The following is a 24246-nucleotide window of genomic DNA, read 5'->3' on the forward strand; positions in this document are numbered from 1 at the left end:
GTCAGTCGATTTGAGAAAAGGAGGGTGGGGTGGAATGGGGGTGGTGGATCTTGTGACCAACACAGTGTGTATAGAAAGAGCCGTTTGCTTTATTGGAGTTTGAGAGCACAGTGTGAAGTGTTGGTTTTATCCCCAAAAAGGAATAAAAAAAAATGATTTTACTACAGCACATTTTTGGAATGACACACACACACAAGTCACAGAGGACTTCAGTCACACAGTCTTTCACACACTAACATGACCGGGACGTGACTGTGATTGCCTGATGGTTTCTCTACACTTGAACACGGCACTCGATGATTCAGAATGATGTACACAGATCACAGCATCTTTAGTTATTTATCTTCTTGTGTTTTTGCTTTGCTTATCTTTTTTTTTTTCTTTCAAGTGCACGTGTATGGCACTTGGGAGAAGCGGAGCTCTTCTCATAAGCATAAACATCCTTTTTAAGAACAAAAGGAGCACTGTATATAATACATTTCATAACCATACATGATTCTTACACAAAAATGTTGCAAAACAGGTTTCCAGTCTATCATGGCCATCCTCTCCTCTAAGTCCAAATCTCCCACCTCCCAGCCTCGTGCCCACAGCGAGCCCTCGGGGGTCTGCGGCCCGCCCGTAGATGTCACAGTTTGTGTCAGGCTGCCGTTTGAGGGGAACTCGAGTAGGGAGAGGGCTGAAGAAAACCAATAGATGGCACATACATGAGGAAGAGGAAGGAGCGGCTTGAGAGTAATGGACCATTCAGCTCACACACTCGCGCAGCAGCTCCACTCTAAAACAGAAAGCCCAGGGAGCAGACTGGTCATTTCCGTAGTGTCTCCCTGTGATTCTTCCCCTCCTTGGCACCGGTCTACCTGTTGTCTCGCCGCAGCCACAGAATGTCTCCAATAATCCCAATTATAATCTCCCCGAGCAGTAGAGCTCTTTGTAAACCTCGATGACGCTTCAGTTGTCTGTAGTTTGTTCTCAACCCCCTCCCCCCACCCACAATGAGTCTCCCATCAGCCTCTGCGGGTAGCTTCCGTTCGTCTCTCTTTCAGTCTGTAGTAAAGTGGAGTTAGTGTCATGAAGCACAGTTGGAGGTCAGTGTTGGAGGCCCTCCTCCCCTCCGCGGGCCCTAGGTCTTCTCCTCGCGGTCCGTCTTGCGTCTCGAGATGTTTCTGGGTTTTATCTTCAGCGACAGCTCCCAGAGGGCCTCCTCGGCCAGGTGATCGCTGAAGTCGTTGAAGAACGAGACGATGTCTTCGTTGCGCTTCAGCTCATAATGCCTGAGATGAGGAGAGGTAATTCATTACTGAGAAAGCAAAGCAGTCTGTGTGAAGATGACAGCCATGTTTTATGACATTAAAATTTAATGGAGAACAAAGCAGGAACACATTAGCGTTCCTTCCAGTGGCAAACGATGATGACATTTATTGATTGATGTGTTCAGTGGCTTCTTATTAAATCATACTTATTCCGATGGACCTACACTTGTTGGAAGCGCCGCATACTGTCCAGAATGTTGAACTGCTGCCAGCGTTTGGAGAAATTGACCTTCCCGTCGATCAGGTCAGGGTTCCCCAGGTGGACGAAGGTCAGGTCCTGGAGGATGAGACCCCTGTGGAGAAGAGTGGAAGGAATAAATGAACCAGTCGTGGGTAGACGCCCATCTCGATGAGTCATGCGCATTTACTCACAAGTACGGGATGCACGGGGGCTCCACTTCAGCCAGTGCAGCTCTGTATGCCCTGAAGGAGGAGGAGCTGTCGATCAGCGTGCAATACTCCTCCAATCCCTGAGGGAGAAGATGTGGGGATGTTTATTAAATTAAATAACAGCTGTGATACCCGAGGAGATTTTAAATTTCTCTTCCTAAATTCGCAATCGTCTCACCTCTGAGGTCTGCTTCTGCCACTCCAACCTCCTGATGGGGGCCGAGTCCAAAGCAGACAGTATTGCCAAGTAGGAGTTGAAGTTATTCAACTTTCTTAAGTGCTGTAATAAAAATAAATATGACTGTTAAATGCTGTTAAACAGGGAAACTGCTGGTGATTTGTACGGTTTGTAAGACTTAAACCAACCTTCATTATCTTAATGAACTTGAGAAGCAGCTTTTCTCTGTCTTGAGCTTTCTCTTGCTGAATTATCAAAGAGCGAACCCTGCAAGGAGACAGAGAGAGACACGGTGGGGTGTCGGCGTTCATTGAGGCGAGATGGTATGAGACGAAAGCCACAGAATTTAATTATAGGGGAGGAGATGTTGAGTTAAGCGTTACAGTGTCTGATGAGGTTTGTGTTTAGTTTTTTTTTGTCATACCAATAGCTCATGTTGTTAAAGTGCTCTGTGAACTGAGTCAGGTTCGGACTCTTCTCCTCATTCTGCTCCTTGGCCCAAAGTAGAACTTCAGGAATCTGAAGGAAAACACAGAGGAGAGCAGAGCACAAAGTTGGGATTGATTATGTGTCAAAGCACAAATGATCGGCAGATCGGTGAAAGATTTAACGCAGCAACGAAGGCACCGTACCTCAATTTTATAAAAAAGTTCAGCGTCGAGAAGTGTGAGCTGATCGGCGATCTCGTGACTGCGAAAGTCGTGAAGAGTTCCAGGCCTGATGAAAAACACACAAATCATTAGATGGAGTCTGAAACTGAAGCGACACAACCTCCTACTTTCCCATCTGTCCCGAAGAGCAAAAAAGCCTTACAAACACAACAACAGTCATCTCGAGGTGCTTTATGCTGTAAGGTAAAGACCCAACAATCAGACAACCACTTTGACCAAACTCTTGGTGACAGCGGGAAGGAAAAACTCCCTTTTAACTGGAAGAAACTGCATTTATGGCAATTGCTATATGTCAAGGCACATCCCCACAGGAAGTGACTAGCAGAGACAAAAGAAAGTCAATGACATTCACATGTCCACAGGCAAAAAACACTACGTGTCATGTGTAGTGGGTGGGTACCAAATGAAACTTTCCTCAACTTCAAGGGGGATAGTTGAAATGGCTGCCAATTAGATCGCAGGATACCAATGATTGACAGGTGACAGGGTGGCAAATATACAACACACACAAAGCAGAACCGCCAAAACTGTAGTTCTAGCATAAAAGATGGATGTAGTGGGTGCTGCTATACGTCGTGTGGATGAGTGGCGTAATGGCAGCCCTCCCTGAACCTGAGTCTGTTTCTGCTGGAGGTTTCTTCCTGTTTAAAGGGAGTTTTTCCTTCCTATTGTCACCAAGTACTTGCTCATAGGGGGTCACCTGATTGTTGTGACTTTCCCCGTATTATTGTAGGGTCTGTACCTTACAATATAAAGTGCCTTCAGGTGCTGTATGAATAAAATAAAACTGAACTGAAGACTGTTGCAGGGTTCCTGGGTTCAACTTTGCCTCAGTGTTACTGCAGAGTCCAGAATCAATGGGTGACCTCACTGTGGCTATGTCCATCATTTATATACAGGCTATGATTCAATTCATTCCAAAACACTTTACAAAACAATTTAAATGGAAACTGTGGTGCACTGTTGTGGCACACAGCTGAGCCACTAACTCGGCCTTTTTAATATAGCGGATTGATACATAGTGCACACATAGCTGCTGATTGGGTAACCCTTTTGATACAGCTACCAAATGAGAGAAAACAAGCCATTGCACAATCTTTCACACCACTTGAGGGACACGTTGTTTAATCCAGAAACCACAGAAAAACTGTGCACCGCTTTCCGATTTTTATTTGTGTCCTTGATCGTCCCCGCCTGGCTTCACTCCTGTTAGCGCTGTCACTGTCCACCTATCCTGTGCCAAACTGTCAGTGCTTCAACCTTCCACTGCTCATTAGAATTCATTTACCTGGACTGTCTGATCATCTTCACTTTCATCACAATTACTAAGCTATTTCTTATATTACCTCAAACTGGTCGACTGATTATTAATTAGTACAGAGAAATTATTTTAATACAGCACCCTGTGTCGATAAAATAGCTGCTTAATGAAGTTAAAATGGAATCTGATATTAAGATACATCTCAGTACACAACGCTTTACTCCCCAAATGTTTAACTGCAGCCATGATATCATCTGGGAATCATTAAATTGGTTTAAGATTCTATGACTGCAGTCTTGTGGTTTCTGATTGCAAGTCTGCCAGGCACTGAATCCAGCCCTGCTTGTTATCCTTAAAGGTACAGAGCTATAAGAGAAGCACTGCATTTTTCCGTCATCCCCATCCCCATGCACGCCTCAAAAAGACTTGACTTGAAACTCCCACAGTACCTTGCAGAGACCCCTCGTGCCGCGAGGGGCTTGAGTGAGTTAGTGTAACGCAGCAGCTTCTTTTGCTCCACCTTATCCAGGATATTCTTGCGGAGCACACGGGCGAGACTGAGTTCGCCATTACACACTAGTGTGAACACCAGGTCCATGAGCTGTTTCAAAATGTCCTCGGTCAGCTCTACCAAGCTGGAAGACACAGAAGGGACGAAAGAAATCTGTCAGCTCAATAAAGCAGTTAAAAGGTAACAAAAGAAGGACAACGGGGAACAATAACTACTCACCACAGCTCATCTACCACACGAACCAGCACAAAGAACGTGTTCTTGCTGACTCGTTTCTTGAAGGTGTCTGGACTATGGCAGAACGTGGTATATGTGCTTTGTGGTTAAGGACAGTGACAACAGTGTTTAATGTGGAATTAAAAAAAGAAAAAGCTTGATACTTCATGATACTTCCAAGAAGTGGCAGATGAATGAATCATCAATTCATCAGGGACTTGTCCCAGTACGGTTCTTACCCAAAATAAGTGAACTATGAATACATAACATGCTTTCCCTTTTAAAAAACAATGCATTTCTTCACTCATTTACTTCAATCAGTTACACTGCTTGTTATATCACTTCTGCATTACTCTGCAACATCACGGTGCAGAGTAAACACACACACCCACATATCTAGCCCTATCCCAACCAGGAGTACATACACAACAGCTTTCTTTAATATTTAAGTATAAGGACAAAGTCAGGAGTGAAGAGCACTTTACAAAAAACTGTCATGGCAACAGCAGTGTACTGTAGGGATACTTACAGATAGATAATGCTCCCACTATTTTGTGTAAGGATTCCTAAATAGAACTGAAGTCATGTTTGCAGATGGTTTTCCAGCTTTGGTGTGGTTTTCCCTTTACAGTCACATTCTTTTCCCTTTATGTAGTAAATAAATTCAAAATAATTTGCTTATTAAACGGCATCAAAGGTATGTTATGTACATTGAAGAAATCAAGAGTCACCTTAGTTCAGACAGGCCACTGAGCCAAGATTTGGATAAAGAACCTTCTACTCAATCAGCTGGCAAATCTTATATGAAGAGTGCTGTTTGCTTTAGCTCGACTTCTGTAACTGCAGAGCTGTAAGCCACTTTGATACCCACCTCCACTTCAGCTTCTCTTGTTTTCCTTGATTCCTGCTCTAAGAGTTGTACTGTGAGGTGAGAATAATGGGTACCTGTCTAGATCACCAAGGTAACTTGTGTGTTCGGCTTTTTGGCTTAAAAATTGACTGTGGGTGCCACATTTTCTCTGTTATTTCAAACAGCATCCTGTAAGTCTACACAAGGAATATGTATACATGCAACCATGAGGTTTGAAGTTACAGCAGTGGAAACCATGCATCGCATTTGCAATACAGAAAATCTTTAATTTCTTGTTATGTTTGGTCCTAATCTGCTGAACAGTCTCCCACACTCTGCTTTTATTAATCAGTGTCCCACTCTGAATGCTGAACTATGGTGCAGGGCGTTTTTGCAGAGTCATTAGCCTCAACACATGGCCAAAATACCTGCAGAGCTCTTAACGGTTTTATTGACAACTGCTCTTTGTCTTTAAAGTTGAGCCAATATTGTAAAGACCTCATCATCATTTCTGACAACCGCCTGAGCCTGAATAATTTGTCAAGTCTTGTTTTATGCAGCTTAGGAGTCCCAGCAAGGTCAGATCAATTTTATCCAAAAGTATAGACGCTTTCATCTCCTTTAGGTTAGATTATTGCAGTTTGTTATACAATTGTTTGTGGAAACAACGTTTACAGAGCACAGCTGGACTAAAATGCAGTGGCCAGACTTCTTTACTAAAACCACACAAAAAGCGAACACTTCACCCCTGTTTTAGCTTCTCTTCAGCTAATTCTAAAACACTAACTTATAATTGTGTTAACTTATATTGTGCTGTGGGTTTGCACCAAAGTACAAAGTGCACACCAAAGTGTATCATCTTTCCCCAGCAATGATGTTTTAATTATTTTATATTTGCTTTTAATTTACCTGTTTTCTATTTTTAATTTTCTTTATTGCTCACTTTTAATCTCCTTGTGCTGCCAGTATCTTACACCTATCACCGTTTCACTTTTATCTCTGTTTGTCTTGTGATGCACTTTATAATTTCGATCTTTCAAAGGTTCTATTTAAATAAAGTTGATTTTTTTTCCTTATGCTGCTGGAATTGCAGCTTCTAGAAGACAGATCAGAAAACTGACCACATAGATTTTATTGGGCATGTATCATCAAGAATTCCTATTTAGTCAATAAGGCTATGAGACGGAGTCAGAGCTGAACACATTGATCTGCCTTTAAGGCTTATGCCTTTAAGTTTAAGAGCTCTGATGTGCAGCAGTTACAGCAGCACAGAGAGCACACAGAGCAGTAATATAAATATATTAACATATTTATATTTCCCCTCTGTGCGCTTGTGTTGAACAAATCATGAAATGTGCAATTTTCTGCAGCATTACTCTCCAGTCTTCAGGACAGTCTTATGATCCATTTTGTGGAGAAAGAGTCAAACAACACGTCAAACATCCCTTTTACAGGAGCCTGAAGCAGAAAGCCTGGGTTAACACACAAAGCTGATAACCACCATTGTGACACTTATGATCTCCCACTGGAGTTTTAGGTTCTGGCAGGCCAGCTAATGCAAAGCAAGCCTCCCCATATCCACCATGCTTAGAAAAAAAACACCTTTTTGAACTCAACCTGGAGCTTTGCTTAAGTTCTGCAGATGTAAGCGATGATTTTTTTGACTTGTCCTGTCTGAACTCAGAAAACACAACAAAAAAAGTAACTGATTAGACAGTGTAATGGGACCGCTTTATGTCTACATAGACATGCATCATGTGACTACATCACAATGGCATAACAAATACACATTTTCTCTAAAATTCAAAGGCATGTGTGTTTGACACAAGACTGTTTTTGCCTGTTCCCTTTAGCTTTCTGTGAGCCTCAGTGTCTTGTATAAACAATGATCGTCATTAGGCAGTAATCACTGTCATTACCGCGTTGCTAATTAATTCCTGCAGTAAAAACAATAGAGCTGTGACTAACTTATTATCAGATATTCCACTGATGATATGCTCAATCAGTTGATTAACTGTCTAGTCATTAAGACATCGGGACAAAATGCAGCTTATCAAAATTTCCCCGAGTAGGTTTGCAGTGACACAAGTCTGCAACACACATGATTAAGAACGATTTATTAAAGCATCTCCTAATTTGTCCAAATAATAAGTTTGGCCATATAAAGTTAATGATGAAACACTGCAGAAGTAATGTGTTTAGTCTTCAGTGGAGTGCTAAATATTAAGTCCAATCCATGTGATGTCTAAAATCCATCCATCCATCCTCTTCCACTTGTCTAGTTTAGGGTTGGAGGAGGTGGGCTGGACCCTGTCCGAGGTACCACAGGGCTGGACAGGTCGCTAATTTGTCGCAGGAGCAACACAAAGAGACGGACAACCATTCTCACTCACATTCACTCCTAGGGCCAATTTAGAATCACTAGTTAACCTGAGAGAACCCACACTGCCCCTAATGTCTCAGTTTTTTTAATCATTAAAAATAATAATAACAATTAATAAAAAATAAAGAAATAAAATATAGGAAAAAAAGTATGAATATAATTTAAGTGAAAGCTCTAAAACGAGCAAGCAGGATGAACAAGGGTCTCCTTGGTAAATAAGGATTAAAGTGAGAGAAAGAGCACTCTGTCAACAACAACAACCAAACAAAAAAAAAGGTCAGAGTGACATGTAGAGTTATTTGAAAAGGATATCTGTAGTGTAGCTTCTTAATGAGGTCCTCTGGGGTTATAAAAGTCCTATATGTAGTCAGAAAGGCTTCACAGTACAAAACGAGATCTGTCGGGCAAGAACAGAGGGAAAAAGGCAGCGTGTTTCAGTCGATGTGCAGCCAGTGTTTTCAGTTACTTAATTAAAGCTGACAGCACATCAAACGTGAAGGGCTGACACGCTGCAAAAAACTGAACCGCAAAGAGACAGAAAGCTATTTAAAACACCGTTCAGAGGAAAAATAATAACACAGCAGTCGAATTTAAACAAGTACACATAAATCTGTCTTTGACTCTAATGTAAACGCACAGCTGTCAAAGCTGGCAAAACAAATCTGTGCCAGTGACCCAGAAGCACAGTGACACACTGCACAACATAACGACTGCGATGCTTTGCGTGTGCTGTACTGTACCTTTGCGGTCTGTTTCTGTAGCGTGGACTAATAGGATGTCCCCTGATCCGGCGCGGACGTCGGGGCCGTCGTCATTCTGCGAATATTAAGTAGCGGGCGAGGTGCGGCAGAGAAATACGGAGAGGTGGGTGAGAGTGAAAGGAGGAGGAGGAGAAGAAGAAAAGAGTGGTTAGACTTGGGATGGAGTGATGCAGTCTAGCCCAAAATGAAGCACGCACATTTCCTTCCCCCTCCCCGACCCCTCCTGTCCTGCACCAGCTCCCTAACTGATGACGGAGAAAAAGTCTAGATCTGTGCGTGACAAAGATCGCCTCTGCTGCAATATTTCTTGCACGACACCTCTAAATCTCAGCAAAGCTTTACACCTTTCCGCCTTACATTTCTGATCGCTCCCCGTCTCCTTTTTTAAAGCATTGCTGTCACACTGGCCCTAACCTTGCAGAGTGGCGAACAGCATTTTCACACATCTGTATCTCTGTATCTAACCCTCACACTGCACCACACAGGACAAAGGAGGAGGATGGAGCAGCAGCAGAGCAGTCAATTTTTAGATCTGCAGTTTTGGAGATTGAACTCCAGAGGGCAGCCACGGCTGCTCTCGGGATCTGATTTCACATCTGAATGACTCACGGCGACCTTTTACCCTGAGCTGGACTAACAGGATGAAGCGTGCTTTGTATGCTGGTGCTGCTGCACACTTCTGTTGTCGGTGGATTTCTAAAAACAGCACACAGGCCTCAAACAGTTGTCCCCTTACTTCTTGTTTTAGTGTTATCCTGCTCATGATCTCCTTGTGGTCTATGAGGGCGAGCTCGTCCACATCTTCTTCATCGCTCCCAGCTGAATCAGTTGCCTTTTGCCTTCTGAAAAACCACACACACACACACACGCGCACACACACACACACACACACACACACACACACACACACACACACACACACACACACCCATCATCAAACATGTTCAAAATTCACACTGTGTGCAAGAGTGGAAACAACTGATCATTTTGCAAAACATTATATTTCACAGTTGTGCTAACTAGCTCATCAAATGTGAAGAACATCCTTTCTGCAATACCTTTCCTTATCCTCTTTGTTATTGGTGGATGGCATCTGAGGGGTGGGGTCTTGAAGGACATCATCAGCCGCGATTGTGTCCTATTTGTGGAAAGGGGAGAAAAATAAATAATTAAATGAGCATCTGTAACATCATCACTGATGAATGACCCCCAAGCAGCAACAGGAGGCTGCGTGGCTGTTGATGGCATCAGAGGGACCACTAGGACCTCATGCAACATGTTGGCAGAGCAGAAATGGTGAATGGTTTATCTCAAGGTTTACAAAGGATGTTGTCCCCATTAGTGCTGATGCAGATAAGGTGTAATGAGCTGGGGGGGTCAAATAATGAAGCTTTCCTTCGTTGTGAGTAAGGAAAAACCCGACAGATGATACCCAAACCAGAACAACACCACAGGGTAGAAGCACCAAATGTAGAACCACAAACACAACCACACTTCCATACATCATCCTAATCCTTTGTTCTCTCTCTTTCTCACCTCACCCCAACATGCCTTAAAATCCCAAATGCACAAGCTGCCCCAAGGGAATACAAACACCACTGTACACGCACGCACATACACTTGTCGCACATGCACAGGTGCACAACAACTGTTATGAGAAGTGTTACTGGAAACCATTGAGAATCCCTCAGCAGCGACATGTTAGGTGTTAGATTTGAACATGGTTAAACGCTTGTTACAGTTAAAGCGCAGCCAGTGAGAGAGAGAGAGAGAGAGGAGGGCAATCAGCAGCCAGGCATTCATAACAACATACACAACATGGACATCTTTTTTTTCCCCCCACAGACACCAGCCGGAGCACACGAGTCCCTTGCAGGCAAAACCCTGTGAACCTCAAGTCATGCTCAGTCAGGTTTGGCCATGTTCACATTCCATCTCTTCGCCATCGCTCCAGGAGGTGAATCAATAAAAGCTGCTCGGCGCGCAACAGATGTGAGGCTGACATCTGCCGACCGTCGCTCGAAATCCCTCCAATTGATTCATACCCCTGAAGTGATGGGGATGTGCAGATGGAATTGACCTTTCACCTCCCCACCCCGTGCCGGTCAGCTACTTACTCCGAGGGAGTGAGGCAGCTCCCCATTGGCCTGGCTGGATGAGTACAAGTTGACATACTCCCCCTCCCCGCCCTCGTCGTTCGCGCTCTCGCTCTATGGGAAGAGAGGAGGGACACAAACCGAGGTGTGAGGGCGGCAGAGAGTGTTTGCTAAGGGTGGAGCAGACGCCGAGTGAGAATGTGTGGCTAAGGAGGAGAGATAGCAGTCTAGTCGAGGTCTGGCGCTCTACAGAGTGATGTGCCTTCTAGTTCTGCTTACTTGTGACCACCAGGTGGCGCTGGAGTGCGTTAGATACAAACAGGTAATAATATTTACTGGCAAGAAGAACATGCAGTGCAACATGCTCCGCTGGGATTCTTTTAAGGACCAATAATCAGACAGCAGTCAGCTTGTGAGCAGTGATAATGACAACAAGATACCACTAAGAAAATGAGTCACTGCGTTATTATTATATGAGCAACAATACTGTACGCCAAACAGCTGTGATCTAATACCAATCTGCCAGGGGAAGGGATCCAGCATCACATTTTTCCCCCCTTTTAAATCTGTTTCACAGAGCTGGTTCAAAAGTATTCCTGCTTGAGCTTCCAACATCTGTCCTTTTTTTGTACGCTCACCGCTGAGGTGTGGAGAGAGTCAGTGAGAGAAGACTCAGAAGGAAGACAGACAGCCATAGAACCCACTGAGCCAGCCAGGGAACCGTTGGGCCCGCCCCCGCTGCCATCCAGAATGGTGGCATTGGTCAAGGCAACCTGGTCCAAGCTCTGTGATTGGTGGAAAAGAATGAAAGCAAGAAAGAAGACAAAACAAAATGAAAAGGAAAAAAAAAGAAGAAAAAGACAGGTCTAAGAGATCAGAAAGAAGGAGGCAGAGCAGGTAGAAAAAGATTCTGCACAAAGGGAAAAAGACAGCGAGGGAGGGGGGCGTGTTCACCTCATACCTCCAAAACTTCCATTAGCCTTTGACTATGGGAGTGATGTGCCTGAACATGAATTGCGCGCACACACACACACACACACACACACACACACACACACACACCTAAACTAAATACAACATAAACATTTCCAGAGGGGTAACATGGAAGCTATAAAAAAAGGGCTTGGCTTAACAAGGACATGGATAAGCCAGCATCAGCTCTCAGTGTGCATCTATGTTTCAACAAGCGATGTCTAAATGTTTGGTGGTTCATGTGGCCACTAAATAGATGCCTGGCAGCAGGGAGGGAGCAGTAACTTGTTCTAACATGTTGCACATAGCAGCCCTGTCTCAGCATACCAGCACAGAGTGGTGCAAACACATAGATCACTGGCAAACACGCAGACAAATGAAATGGCACGCTCATGCACAGCCGAACAGAAACCGGAACCGAAGAATCTCATTCTTCTTTTACTTTGCAACGCAAATCTCGAAAATCCTCCCAAATCTGTGAAATTCCTCTCCGCTCCTTTAACACGTCATCCCTCTCGACATATGCAAAGCTGCTTTCCTGGAAGGCGCCCCCCCCCCCTTGACATTCCCCCAAAAACCATCATGCCCTGACGATTTGAGGAATGCAAACATTCCACAGAAACTGGCAAATGGGAGATGTGGAAGTGTGCATGTGTTTAGGAGAGAAAAAGGCACTCCCAGCACGGAGGTGAGAGGGACAGGGTTAGTAGTCGAGAGGCTTCACGGTGGAGGGTGAAGTAGGAGTGGAAGGAAGAGCAGTCGAAATGGAGGGAATGTGTTTTCCATCAGATCCATCTGCTGCTGCATTCCATTGGAGATACCCTGAGGGAGAGCCACACCATGTCTCAGCGTGCCTCACACACTGAGGGATCACCATGGGTCAACTCTCCAAAAAATACTGACCGGAAGGCTGTGACACACATCCCAAATCTACTACAAAGTGCTTACTTGAACACAGCACTGATTAGCCTCAAGCTAACCCTTAAAGAAGAAGCTGATGGTTGAAATGAAACAAAAAAAGACCTGACACACTCTCATGTGATGTTCCAATGGGCTGCTTTGTACCTACAACTCAATAACTGAGGCACACTGAAAAGAAGAAAAGGATCAAATACAACCGGTAGAGGAAGGCTTTGCACACAAACTCACAAGCTTTGCTAGCAAGAAGCTGCACTCAACTATAACAAATTACTCCACAGACTCATTACCACGCAAAGCACACAATAATAAACAATATATATATTTTTTAAAGCAACAACAAAAATCACACAGTTAAAACAAATGCACGCATGGATGGGTGGAGCAGCAAATCTAACTGCACAGCAAACAAATCACAAACGCCTGAGGGTGTAGTCAGGAACGTCAATGGTGCAGGCGTAGATGGACAAGACTGTATTTACATATGAAGCACACACACAGGGTCAAGCTACCCCTGGACACAGCACCCAGCCAGAGTGGAGAATGGAGAGTTCAAATGCACGGGGTGAAGGAGGGAAGGGAAGGGGGGGGGGAGACTTACCGTGGGTGTGGTCATGGACGCCTGGCCAATCAGGTAGGAGTTAGAAACCGATATGCTGAGGCCCAGCCCAGAGCCCGCCTCCTCCATTGCCGCCACAGACGGCTGGAGGTGGCAGGAGAGAGAGGAGGAGGAGGAAGAAGAAGGGGAAGAGGAGTGGGAGGCCTGAGAGGGAAACGAAGACAAAGAAAGAAAGAAAGAAAGAAAGAAAGAAAGAAAGAAAGAAAGAAAGAAAGAAAGAAAGAAAGAAAGAAAGAAAGAAAGAAAGAGTGAGAATAAGACGGGGTTGAGGAGAGGTGCAGATGTGGGGAAAAAAGGGTGTTAAAAGAGAAAAAGAGAAGAGGGGACAGTTGATTACACTAGGAAGCGAGACTGTATTAGAGCAGATTTAATCAAAGGTCAGCAGTGGAGCAGTGAAGTTAAGTGGTAAAAGCGTAGGAGGTTTTTCTAGTACAGCTGAGAAGCATCAGCTCATTGGCTGCAGATGGAAATACAAGAGAAGGGAAAATGTGTCTGATTTTGAATCTTCTCTATTGTGTTTTCCTGGAAAACCTTAATTACTGCAGCACATGTGACGTGTTCAGGTTACACGCATTTATATTGACTCTGACAGCCCACTACACCTTTTGATGTCCTGAGCTTTAAGAGCTTTACAGAAACCAGGCCAGCTGCAACACGCTCTAAACAGAGCCAATATGATCCGCTCTAGTTTTTTTTTTTTTTTCCCCCCACCCATTTCCTTATCCACACAGCGGCTGAATTGACTTTTTTTTTTTGCAAAGCCCTGTAAAGTTGCCAAGGCGTGTAAGCCTGGAACATGGGTTTATGGAGGAGGCAAACAGGCTTAGTCCACTGGGCCACGAGCTCATCAAGTCCAAAACACGAGGCCAGATTAGGCCTAGGGGGCAGGAAGGCGGAGATGAGCGCGGCCCGACTGTATGCTCAGACAAAAGAGTGATAAAAATAAAAGTTGGGTGCCTGGCTCAAAAATACACAGGGGTCGATGGCAGAAAGGGGACAGCGGATGAAGGTAGTGGGTCTGGGTAGGCAGCCATTCAGCCACAAAGTCTGTTTCTCTCTTTGTGAATTTGTTCTGTACCCCGGAGAAGCATGTCATCTGCTTACTGTCCACAAATGCGCAGTCATATTTGTGGACAAAAGACGATTGTGTTTCTGGAAATGTGGCAAAATGTGGATCATCTACCGTGAACACAAAATATTTATAAAGCTCTCTAGTGGTGATCGTTAAACATTTTAAAAAGTCACATTAAAGGCCCCCAAAAAACCCTTGTTTTAAAAATCAAAACATTTTCACCACTACATAAAAATGAAGGCGCCAAAAACTCAGCTGATCTGCTTCACTAGGACTGCGTGTTCCCCACCTCATAACTGCTATTAAACTACAATCCAAAAGCTGTTAAAGTGTGACTGGTGCACAAAAAGCCCCTCTTAATTTAAAGTGGTTAGAGAAGCACAGAGAAAATAACTAAGATCACATGGAAAGTAACCAATAATGTTCCAGGTTTGGTAGTATATAATGAGCTAGTGTGAGAACGCATTGCTTGATAGCAGTGTGCCCTTCTTTTGCTGTGACTTATCCTGGTGTGTGTCTCCTCCACTCTCTCCCCACTGACTCATTGTCAGACGGTTGTCTCAATTAACCCAGACGCCGACCCAGATTAAGATAAGTGGTCTGGATCTGATAAAGGCCGGTCTTATCTCCAACTAACAACCAAACACCTCCACGTATGTGCAGATGTCTGCTGCGGTTACAGAAATGGAGAGAGAAGAAAGAGAGGGAGTCGAATAGGTGAGGGAGATAACAAGAGAAGAGGAGGCTTGAGAGAAAATTGATGAGGATTACCGCTGGAATGCACTTGCAGCTACTCTTTGCTTCCTGCCGGCAGGGACCACCGCCGCTGCAGACGGCTTGTTTGTATTCTTCACACGGGCTCGCAACGCTTTTTAGTAATTTAAGGTGTCATTTCATAAATTGCAGTTTCATCAACAAACACTTCACCGCTTCAAAGTTTTGCTCTAAACGGAACTGAATGATTCCAGGAATTTAAATTACAGCTTTGCTCACTCGGCCCAAATGAGCAAACCCGGCTATTTTATCTGCTTCAGGCCTTGAGAATTTATGAAATGTGGCGAAATATTAAAGGAGCTCGAGGTCGCGGCCCTTTGAAGTAGAGATGTCTCTTACCAGTTGTCTTTGCTTTGGTGGCAAAGCCGGGGGCTGCACCGGCTCGTGCACTGAGTCGGTGCTGCTGAAGGAGTCGTTGAAGCCGTAGACCTCCTGGAAGCGCTTGTTGCGCTGTTCATAGATGCTTTCGCTCTGCGGCATCTGGTAGAAGACAGAGGGCTGTGGCTCCGAGTAGTCTTCCACAAACTGCATGTATTGAAGGACTGGAGGAAAGAGATTGATTCGATTAGGAAACGTGTTGTTTATTTTGCGTAAGGTTCCAACTTTAAGAAAAAATAGTTATTATTATTCTCTGGCTCTCTTCCAAAGTGCGTCTTTTGTCTCATCTTCCTCTCCCCAACCAGTCACAGCAGCTGGCTGCCCCACCATAGGCCTCTTTCTGCTTGAGGTTCCTTCCTGTTAAAACAGAGTTTTTCCTTCCAGCTGTTGCCAAGAGCGTTCTCATAGGGGGTCATTTGACTGTTGTGATTTTCTCTGTATTACTGTAAAGTAATACAATTTGAAATTAACCTTGACGTCTATAACAAGTGTAAATAATCAGTATTGCTCATGCAAGATGGGAGATATAAAATACAGGAGATCTAAAAAGGAAAAAAAAACGTAAGCGTGTCACAGCGAAGTGTTGGGCAACCACACAATAACATTTTTCATTAAACTCCGTCTGCGTGGTTAACACCCTGGTGATTCAGACATTTTGCTAAAAATGTTCTAAAGCCCATGAATGCATCACTATGACATCATCAGTTATTTTCCTGGGTTTGACAAAGCTCCTCGAATGACACAAACCTTATTATATAGTGATTCTCACTGGGTTAACAGTAGTGTGCATATACTGCACTTTACATCAACCAGGACTCTGGAATGTGATTAAAAAAGCAGGAAGGGCAGTCTGCTGCTGGGAATGACATAATACAGTAGCATGAGAGGAAGTGATGTAGCAGTCGGGCGAGGAAGTGACCATCCACTGCCCTCTGTGCCCCTGGAGCCGAACCCATTGTAGCACATCCTGGTGTTCACTTCCTGCCTCTATTCACAGAGGAATATTTCCTTGACATAAACCGCGGTGCAACAAGTGGATGACAAAGTGCACTGAGCGTCCTTTTCCAAATCTCGACTTCAGTCTTTAACCTTTAATCTTACTTTACTCATTTAAAGGTCGTCCTTCTTTCTAGACCTAACAGCTGCATCGTAATGTCTCCTGCCCCTTTTCTCCCCCCCTCACTTACTGTGTTTGCTTTTCTTTTCTGGCAGTGGCGGTGGGCTGGCGGGGACATCTGCATTCTCACTGGCAACGTACTGGGAAACAAACACGCCCCCATTTGTTTGGGGCATGGGTGAGATGGGTGTGAAAAGGGGGAACGGTGGCGTTGGATGAAGTTCCTCTTCCGACAGGTTGTCGTACTGCGAGGGGAATCGCTCGTACAGCACCCTGGAACCACTGTCGGAGAAGGACGACGTTTGGGTGCTGCGCCGCTTCTTCATCGGCAGGGCAGGGGGTGCGCTGATGCGGGAGGACTGATTGGGCTGGGGGGTCCAGTAATCTTGGTGCTGGGGTGGGGGAGCGCTGAAGCGTGGATGCGAGGGGTGCTGTCCAGGAACGGGGGAAGAGGACTCGCTGTGAGACTCGGGCAGGGGGCTGAGGCACCCCCCAACTGGTATTGGGGGCAAGTTTTCCCCAGCTGACAAGTCCTGGTGGAGGAAGTCATAATCTGGGTCGTAGTGATCTGTGTTGTCTGCAAAGATAAAGAGAAGATGATTTTTATTTACATTACATTTTATTTTTTTTATTTAGTTCTTCATATTTCATCAACAACTAGTGTTGAAAATATTAAGGAACCCACCCCCTTAAGTCAATTATAATAGCAGGAGCTAACACAGCATAATTACCTCACAGTTGAACTTTTGACTGTTTTTTTTACTTTTCTGTCAACTATTTGTGCAAAAAAAAGCACATATTTTTCCTGATTTTGTACATTGTTAACATTTAAATATGCACCCATCTTTAGTATTTTGTGCAAGCAATTTGACCAGCATAAGAAATAAAATAAGCAATTCAGCGCTGAATAGCTGGACTTCTTACCGAGCGTCTCACAGCTGGTGTTCCGAGAACACTGCCCGCTGTCCTGCTCTATGGAAGAAAGCTGTTCGTCGGATTTGCTGAGTTTCCCCATGCTGCTGCACGGTGAAAGACGGGGAGAGTCGCCACCGTACGAGTGGCTTCCCCCAGAGAAACGCCTCTGAAGGAACTCCTGTTCATACTCCTGTTGTTGCAGAGACACTGAAAGGTTAGTTTACTTCCTACAAATACCTACTGCATTTAAGGTTTTAAAGTAAACTAATGGGATGCTATAATACAGTGCTGTGCAAAAGTCCTGAGCCATTATTTTCTATTGGTATTTTGTAGGAAAATGGGAAACAGGTGCAGTGATTTATTGAAACGTGCAAACATACATGAAAATACAGTACACAAAGCAAAAATGGAGGTTGTACAATTTGAACAAGTATATACAATATGACTTGATATGCTTGATCACAGCCTGAACTCTCTTTGGCAAAGTTTCCTTCTGATTTCTTTAAGTAGTCTTCAGGAATAGTTCTCCAGGCTTCTCAAAGGACATTCAAAGCTCTTCTTTGGATGTTGGCTGCCTTTTGTTGCATTCTCAGTCAGGATGATCCCACACTGCTTTAATAAAGTTGAAGTCTGGACTCCATGACTGATAGTGTGTTTGGGATCGTTGTTATGCTGAAAATGAAGCTGCTGCCAATCAGATGCTTTCCAGATGGTGTTGTTTGATGGATCAGAATCTGACTGCACTTTTCTGCGTTCATAATTCCATCCCCTTTGACAAGATCTCTAACACCACTGGCTCAAATGCAGCCCCAAACCATTACAGATGGCAGTAACATGTTTTGCAAACGACTGTAGACCCTCACCTCTTGTGACCTTCTCTCATGTACATACCAATGACGACTGGAATACATAATTTCAAATTTGGATTAATCACCCCATTTGACATGTTACCACTAATTTTCAGTCCATTTCTTGTGTAACGTGGCATCCATTTCTCCCTGTCCTCCTTCATTATAAATGGCATCTTGACAACCATCCTTCCACTGAGACCATTTGTGATGAGACTTCAGCAGACCGATGAACTGAATGGCAGGGTACTGTTTCAGGTCTTTACTGGATTCTTTCTTATTTCTTAAGGACACGACTTTCAGATACTCCACACCAGGTTTTCAACTAATAGATGTTTGGACTCACCTTGTTGGTGAAAAACCAAAAATTCTATTTTATGCCTTAAAAAAACGGAGCAAAACAAAACAAAAAACTATTCATATTAAAATGGTCAGGTACAAGGACTGGATTGAAAAAGAGTGAAAAAACAGCCATGGAAGTCTGGAGAACTAATGCTCAAAATGACAAGAAATTCAGGTGTCTTGGAAGCAAAATATAAGGAAATGAGGGGTGACTCAAGAGTTTTGCACAGTACTGTAGGTCACTGGACGTTAAAGCCTCACCTGTCTGTGGTCACTACACGGGAGGCTGGAGCCACGGCTCATCGGGGCGACAACTGCCACTGGTGTAGGTGAAGGGGCTGACTGTCGCTTCTTAGGAGGAAGAGCTGGTGGAGGACTACAGACGGATAAATGGAGAACAGCAGAATAAGAAAAAGAAAGAAAGCAAAACAGGAACAATGAGCGTTTTGTCTCAAAGTTAAAAAAAGGTCAATCAGGCAAGCACGCAGAACACGCGGTTCCTGACATGTATGCGCACACACACACACACATAAAAAACAACAACAACAAAAAGATGTATATATACATGAACACACACACATTATCATCCCTCCTCTGGAGAGTGAGATGAAAAGTGAGAGTGTTTCATGTTAGGCTCTCTCCTGCTTGTCAAACCTAAATTCTCTTAGTGAGTTAATATCATCCAAATGAGGCGACGAGCGAACAGAAGCGACCATGACATGGAGGCCAGCGAAAAAGGACACTTCATAGGGTCAGTCATACACTCTCATGCACTGGGCGGTCTTCTGATTGGATGGGAAGGTCTTCAGGGAATACCCAGGATGACACAAACTTTAAAACAACGCAACCATGCAAATCAAAAAGCACTTTCATCCAATCCAGAAGTTTTATGGGGAAGGGGGGAGGGGTGGGATGTTATTATGGAGACAGATGATCCTATGGGGCTAACATACTTCTCCTTCTGAGAGGGTCTCCTTTGGCCAGCCTCGGCACTCAACTGTGCTCTGTTCCCAGAATCCAAAAAATGGGAAAATAAATAAATAAATACAAAAAAAATGACAGACACAGCAGAGAGAGTAAGGAAGGAAGAGCAACAAACAAACTACTGATTCAGATTTTTAAGGCTCGAGTATAAAAAGTGTTAATAGTTCAAACCTCAAAGAAAACCCCTTTGAATTCCACAAAAGCTTCCTTTACTCCTTATTTGTTACTCGTGAAACAACTTGAGAATAAAGAAAAGTTACACTGAAACAGCTGCAACGAATAAATGCTTTGTGGCGACGGTACAAATGGTCACAAAATAGTTTCGGTGACCTCTGACCGCACAGCCTCAAAGCTACCAGACAAAAATAAGGCGACAGGAAATCCTTTGGTTTCTACGGACTTTATCGCCACAGCGAACGCTTCAGCAACGTCTGCTCAGCTGGGAGAAGTATTGATACTGTAGCCCTGCTCACTTAAACACAGACAATCCGCAATATCACACCCGCAGCTGGAGCGCTTTCACCCTCACCTGAGCTCAGCCATTTTGGCTTCCGGTAGTGGTGGTTTGGGAGGTGCTACTTCCACGTCTGGTACTTCAGGGGCAGCTTCCACAGGAGCGGCTGCCGGAGCCGGCTTACTCGAGACCTCCTGCTCCCGATCTATCAGGGGCATCTCTGCTGACACGCTGCTGCGTACGTAAAGAAAAAAAGCAGATTGAGTGACGGGACGTACTCGGAGCGCCTGAATCTTCGTAGTCCTGCGAGTGTGCTCTGCGCTCACCTCTCGGCTGTGACAGCAGGTGCTGCTGGTTTATTAGGTGTGGTAGGTGACGGCTGTTCCTGCTTCTCTATGGTCAGCTTCACCAGCTCCTGTTCACAGACAGACAACGCAGCCAGTCTCAGTCTCCTCTGAAAACTCCACTTTAGCACACTGCCACATCATTTTCAGCACAGGGCCCATACCTTTACTCCATCCAGCACCGCTTTGATGACATTGGTGACAGAAGCCACATTTTCCTTATCGTCCAAGTCAATCCCGTCAAGCATCACCTGGTCGGCCCAGCGGATAAGGTTGGCCAAACTCTGATATACGCGGCTGTGGCAAGATGACAGCGCCGAACTGTTTGACGAGAAGAGGAATTCGGAGGGGGGGGTCGGTGGTGTACAGTACAGATACGACGCACATCATGCACAGGAGGGGAGAGCAAAAGTGAGGAAGGAGAATGATCCAAGAGGGCACAACAGCAAGGCGTGAAGAAGGAGAAGGAGGAGGGGGAACATGTTAGGCTGCAAGTGAGAAAAATCACAGAAATAAGACACATTCTATCTACTGTCTATCAACAAACATTTTTGGGGGGGGGATTGGTTGGAATTGCTTAGGCCACAAGCTTGAGGCTAGGAATAAGGCTGCTAGAGCTAACAGGAGAGTGTAGGGAAGTGGGTGTTGTTTCACCATTTAGCAAATCATACTTTGAGACTTAACACTAAGGTGTGGCAATGGCCTGTACCAACACGCAGCGACTGATTCACAGTGCAGGAATATCCTTCCAATGTCTCTGCACGGCTTAGTCCTTAAGCGAGTGGGAGAGAACTGAAGCTATAGAAGTAGGGAGATGGTGGATTGGACAAGTATGGGACGTAGATCACGCTAGAGCTAAGGAGATCTAGAGTGATTATAATTCATGTGGCTGACTAGACTTTGTATATACTAATACAGTTTTAGCAAATAAGCTCTCTACTTAACTCTCACTGGAGTTACATCTATTTGACTCAAATTAAATTAAATCCCTGAAACCAAATATACCGCACATGTAGCCAACGGAAAAATGGTTTTAGAGGATAGACTTTAAAGTTCTGATGCTGGCCTATAAAGCTCTGAATGGTTTAGGACCAAAATACATCAATGACCTCCTGACCCAGTATGAACCATCCAGATCCCTCAGGTCATCTGGATCCGGTCTTTTATCAGTTCCCAGAGTCAGAACCAGACACGGAGAAGCTGCATTCAGCTTTTATGCTCCTTATATCTGGAACAAACTCCCAGAAAGCCTCAGATCAGCTGAAACACTCAGTTTATTTAAATCCAGGTTGAAGACTCACCTGTTCTCAGCTGCATTTGAATAAAGCACCAAATCCACACTTTAAGCTTAAATTTCAAAACTTACATTTAACTACTGATTTTATCTGTTTTGATTTTATATACTGTTGTTTGTTTGTTTGTTTGTTTGTTAATTAGTTAGTTAGTTTATTTGCTTGTTTTAATCAATTTTAAATCATGCTTTTTATTTGTTCTTGTTTCTAATGTCTCTGTAAAGCACTTTGAATCACCTTGTTGTTGAATTGTGCTATACAAATAAACTTGCCTTGCCTTGCCTTTAATCGCTAAAATGGAAACTTAACAGCTAATATTATGAAACAATATTTACTTACTGTAGCTCATTTGCCAAAAGACATTAAACTTAGAGCTGTAAAGTAACTATAATGTAAACTTTTACTGGGATCTGTCGAGATTTGGACTCGGTAAGATTGAGTTCAAATCTTAAAATATGGCTGCTGCTCAGTTTTCCAGCAACAATCCATCAACTGCTTCTAAACACAGTGCTCTGACCTTTGACCTCCGTACTTCATCTGTAACGATGGGTGAGAAAAAAGGCACAAAGACAAAGACAGAGAAGTTTCAACATGTCCTGGCAAAAGCTGTCCACAAAAAACTGTAGCTGGGCTTACTTTAAAAAAACAACAACAACAAACACACAGGGGAAATAAAGCAAACTGACTCGTGCTACGGGCTGATATATCTCAAAGCTGAAATTAATTTCTGTTCCACAAAAAGAAATGTGTTAATGGAGAGAGAGAGGGCAGCGAGTGATGTGAGCTTATACAACTTCAGATTTCGAATCGGGGGAGCCTCGAGGGGAGCCTGCGAACTTATCAATCTTCACAAGCTCCTCGCTGACAGGAAGCCAGCGTCTTTCTAGTCTGAACATGTGACCGAGCTACTTTACAAGCTGCTTCGAGAGGCAAGAATAATAAGAATAAACTGAGAAGTGATACAGTGTCACTAATATAAATCTAAAGTGGGGAAAAAGACTGCAGAAAGAATATTATAACACTGACCTACATTTTCTATTACCCACCTGTGCTGTATCCGTGCCTCTACCTGCACCAGGGGCAAGATTGCTTCAAGCACCTTGCTGGCCGAGCCTGGAAGCATCTCCAGAACCTTCTTCTCCACGACCATTTTGTCCACGATTGTCTTGAAGTAGCGCAGGGCACTGACCACTTCTTTCTCCTGCTCCTCCAGCCTACTAACCTTCTAAAAAAAAACCCACAACCACAAAACAGTGTCTCAGGATTAGACTGCAAAGTTCATTTTTATAAGAGAAGTAAATAGTTACTATTTAGTCTGGGCTCTGTGCATTGGGTCTGCTACTCCTGTGGTTTGCTCACAGTTCAAAGCATCATCTATCAAGTGATGTGGCTTTGAGTGATCTTGGTGCTCCTGCAAAGAGCTCTTTGAGCCTCTCTAGTCTTTCACAGCAGGACTGCTGAGGAATATACTCATTACACCAAAAGCCTTTAAGAGCTAACAGAGTTCATTCACGACGCAGCGCGGTTCCATTCGCGCCTTTATAGGTTTAGACACCTGCTGAAGCACAGCCAGCCGCCACAGCGACTGGGAGGCTGTGGGAACCAGCAGGGAAACCCACGTGCGGACACAATGGAATAGAGGAGCACAAAACATCTGACAGGAAAACAATCGCCTCGCAAAGAGGCAAACAAATACACGGAATAGGCGGGAAAGCGTTGGATTTCCCACGATACACACATGTCTGCTGGCGCACACAAACACACACACCTTGTTAGTAGGTTTCTCAGTACTCTTGGCTGCTGTCTCGGGCTGCAGTTGCTTGCCCTTCTTGGATGGAGTCCTCTTGATCTTGGGAGAGTGGAACTTGTCCTTCAGGATCATGGTGATAGTGGACAGATGGGACCGTTGCGAGTCTGTGGACGAGAGTGGGAAAACACAGGAAGTTGAATGGTCAGTTACGGAGGAGAGATTCTCAAGGGGGAGGTGGGGGGTGAGGAAGGGGGTTTGAGGATAGAAATTAGATGTAAGCAGATGGCACAAGCTCAGTGAAGTGCTGATATCACTATCACACAGTGGTGCTCAAGTCAGGAGCTGAGCACCAGCAAGACTCCAAAAGGGAAAACTGGAGTCTTTAATGCTAACACAAATCTGCTGCTCAAGCTCATCTAGCAGCTCATTATTTGTACAGATGTGAGGGAGACCAGGCCAAAGCAGACGAGTGTGCCTCTGCTAGTTAGTGCAGAGATGAAAATGACTTTACAGGATTACAGAGACAGCAGCTTCATAATAGATGAGTTATTTAGCAGAATTCCAACTAGTTCATAGCAGTGAGGGTTTAGTTGATCCCAGGATTAACAGAGCCTTAACATAAATAAGGTGCTCCCTCATGTTGTCCTTTCACCTCTTTGTCTCTCCCCTCCTATGTGAAGCTGAACCAGGAAATAAATACTAATAAGAGCAGTGGGAGCTGACATGACGAGTGTGGGTTTTTATCAGTGACAAAATGACACCTTTATCTGCTTTAATCTCCCTTGAGCGCCGCAACGGCGGGATGTGGCATTCTGGGGCCATCAGCGTGAAGGAAAA

At 44.3% G+C, this 24246-nt stretch overlaps 1 protein-coding gene across 6 annotated transcripts in view; it reads right to left on the reverse strand.

Annotated features, from left to right (window-relative positions):
• Positions 1–69: 69 nt before the first annotated feature.
• rapgef1b (Rap guanine nucleotide exchange factor (GEF) 1b) overlaps positions 70–24246 on the reverse strand; it is a 45762-nt gene continuing 21585 nt past the window's right edge. Inside the window, exons 2-27 of one of the 6 annotated variants that reach the window (XM_085280003.1) lie at positions 23428–23573; positions 22706–22884; positions 20532–20688; positions 20350–20438; positions 20099–20257; positions 19539–19589; positions 18847–18961; positions 17405–17585; positions 16551–17057; positions 15325–15527; positions 13122–13283; positions 11269–11415; positions 10652–10744; positions 9593–9672; positions 9271–9376; positions 8514–8589; positions 8082–8170; positions 4544–4632; positions 4263–4448; positions 2514–2598; positions 2306–2400; positions 2070–2148; positions 1882–1983; positions 1686–1783; positions 1478–1606; positions 70–1274 (exon numbers count right to left, since the gene is read on the reverse strand). In XM_085280003.1, coding sequence (XP_085136129.1) covers positions 1124–1274; positions 1478–1606; positions 1686–1783; positions 1882–1983; positions 2070–2148; positions 2306–2400; positions 2514–2598; positions 4263–4448; positions 4544–4632; positions 8082–8170; positions 8514–8589; positions 9271–9376; positions 9593–9672; positions 10652–10744; positions 11269–11415; positions 13122–13283; positions 15325–15527; positions 16551–17057; positions 17405–17585; positions 18847–18961; positions 19539–19589; positions 20099–20257; positions 20350–20438; positions 20532–20688; positions 22706–22884; positions 23428–23573 — 3554 coding nt within the window. In that variant the 3' untranslated portion in view covers positions 70–1123. The remainder of the gene's footprint in view (positions 1275–1477; positions 1607–1685; positions 1784–1881; positions 1984–2069; positions 2149–2305; positions 2401–2513; positions 2599–4262; positions 4449–4543; positions 4633–8081; positions 8171–8513; positions 8590–9270; positions 9377–9592; positions 9673–10651; positions 10745–11268; positions 11416–13121; positions 13284–15324; positions 15528–16550; positions 17058–17404; positions 17586–18846; positions 18962–19538; positions 19590–20098; positions 20258–20349; positions 20439–20531; positions 20689–22705; positions 22885–23427; positions 23574–24246) is intronic. The other 5 variants (XM_085280004.1, XM_085280006.1, XM_085280005.1 and 2 more) reach the window with 5 other exon arrangements.

This window comes from Mchenga conophoros, linkage group LG7 (assembly GCF_057382185.1).
Source record: "Mchenga conophoros isolate Kocher_MC1m ecotype Shallow Benthic linkage group LG7, M_conophoros_male_GT1.1, whole genome shotgun sequence".
NCBI classification, from domain to species: Eukaryota; Metazoa; Chordata; class Actinopteri; order Cichliformes; family Cichlidae; genus Mchenga; species Mchenga conophoros.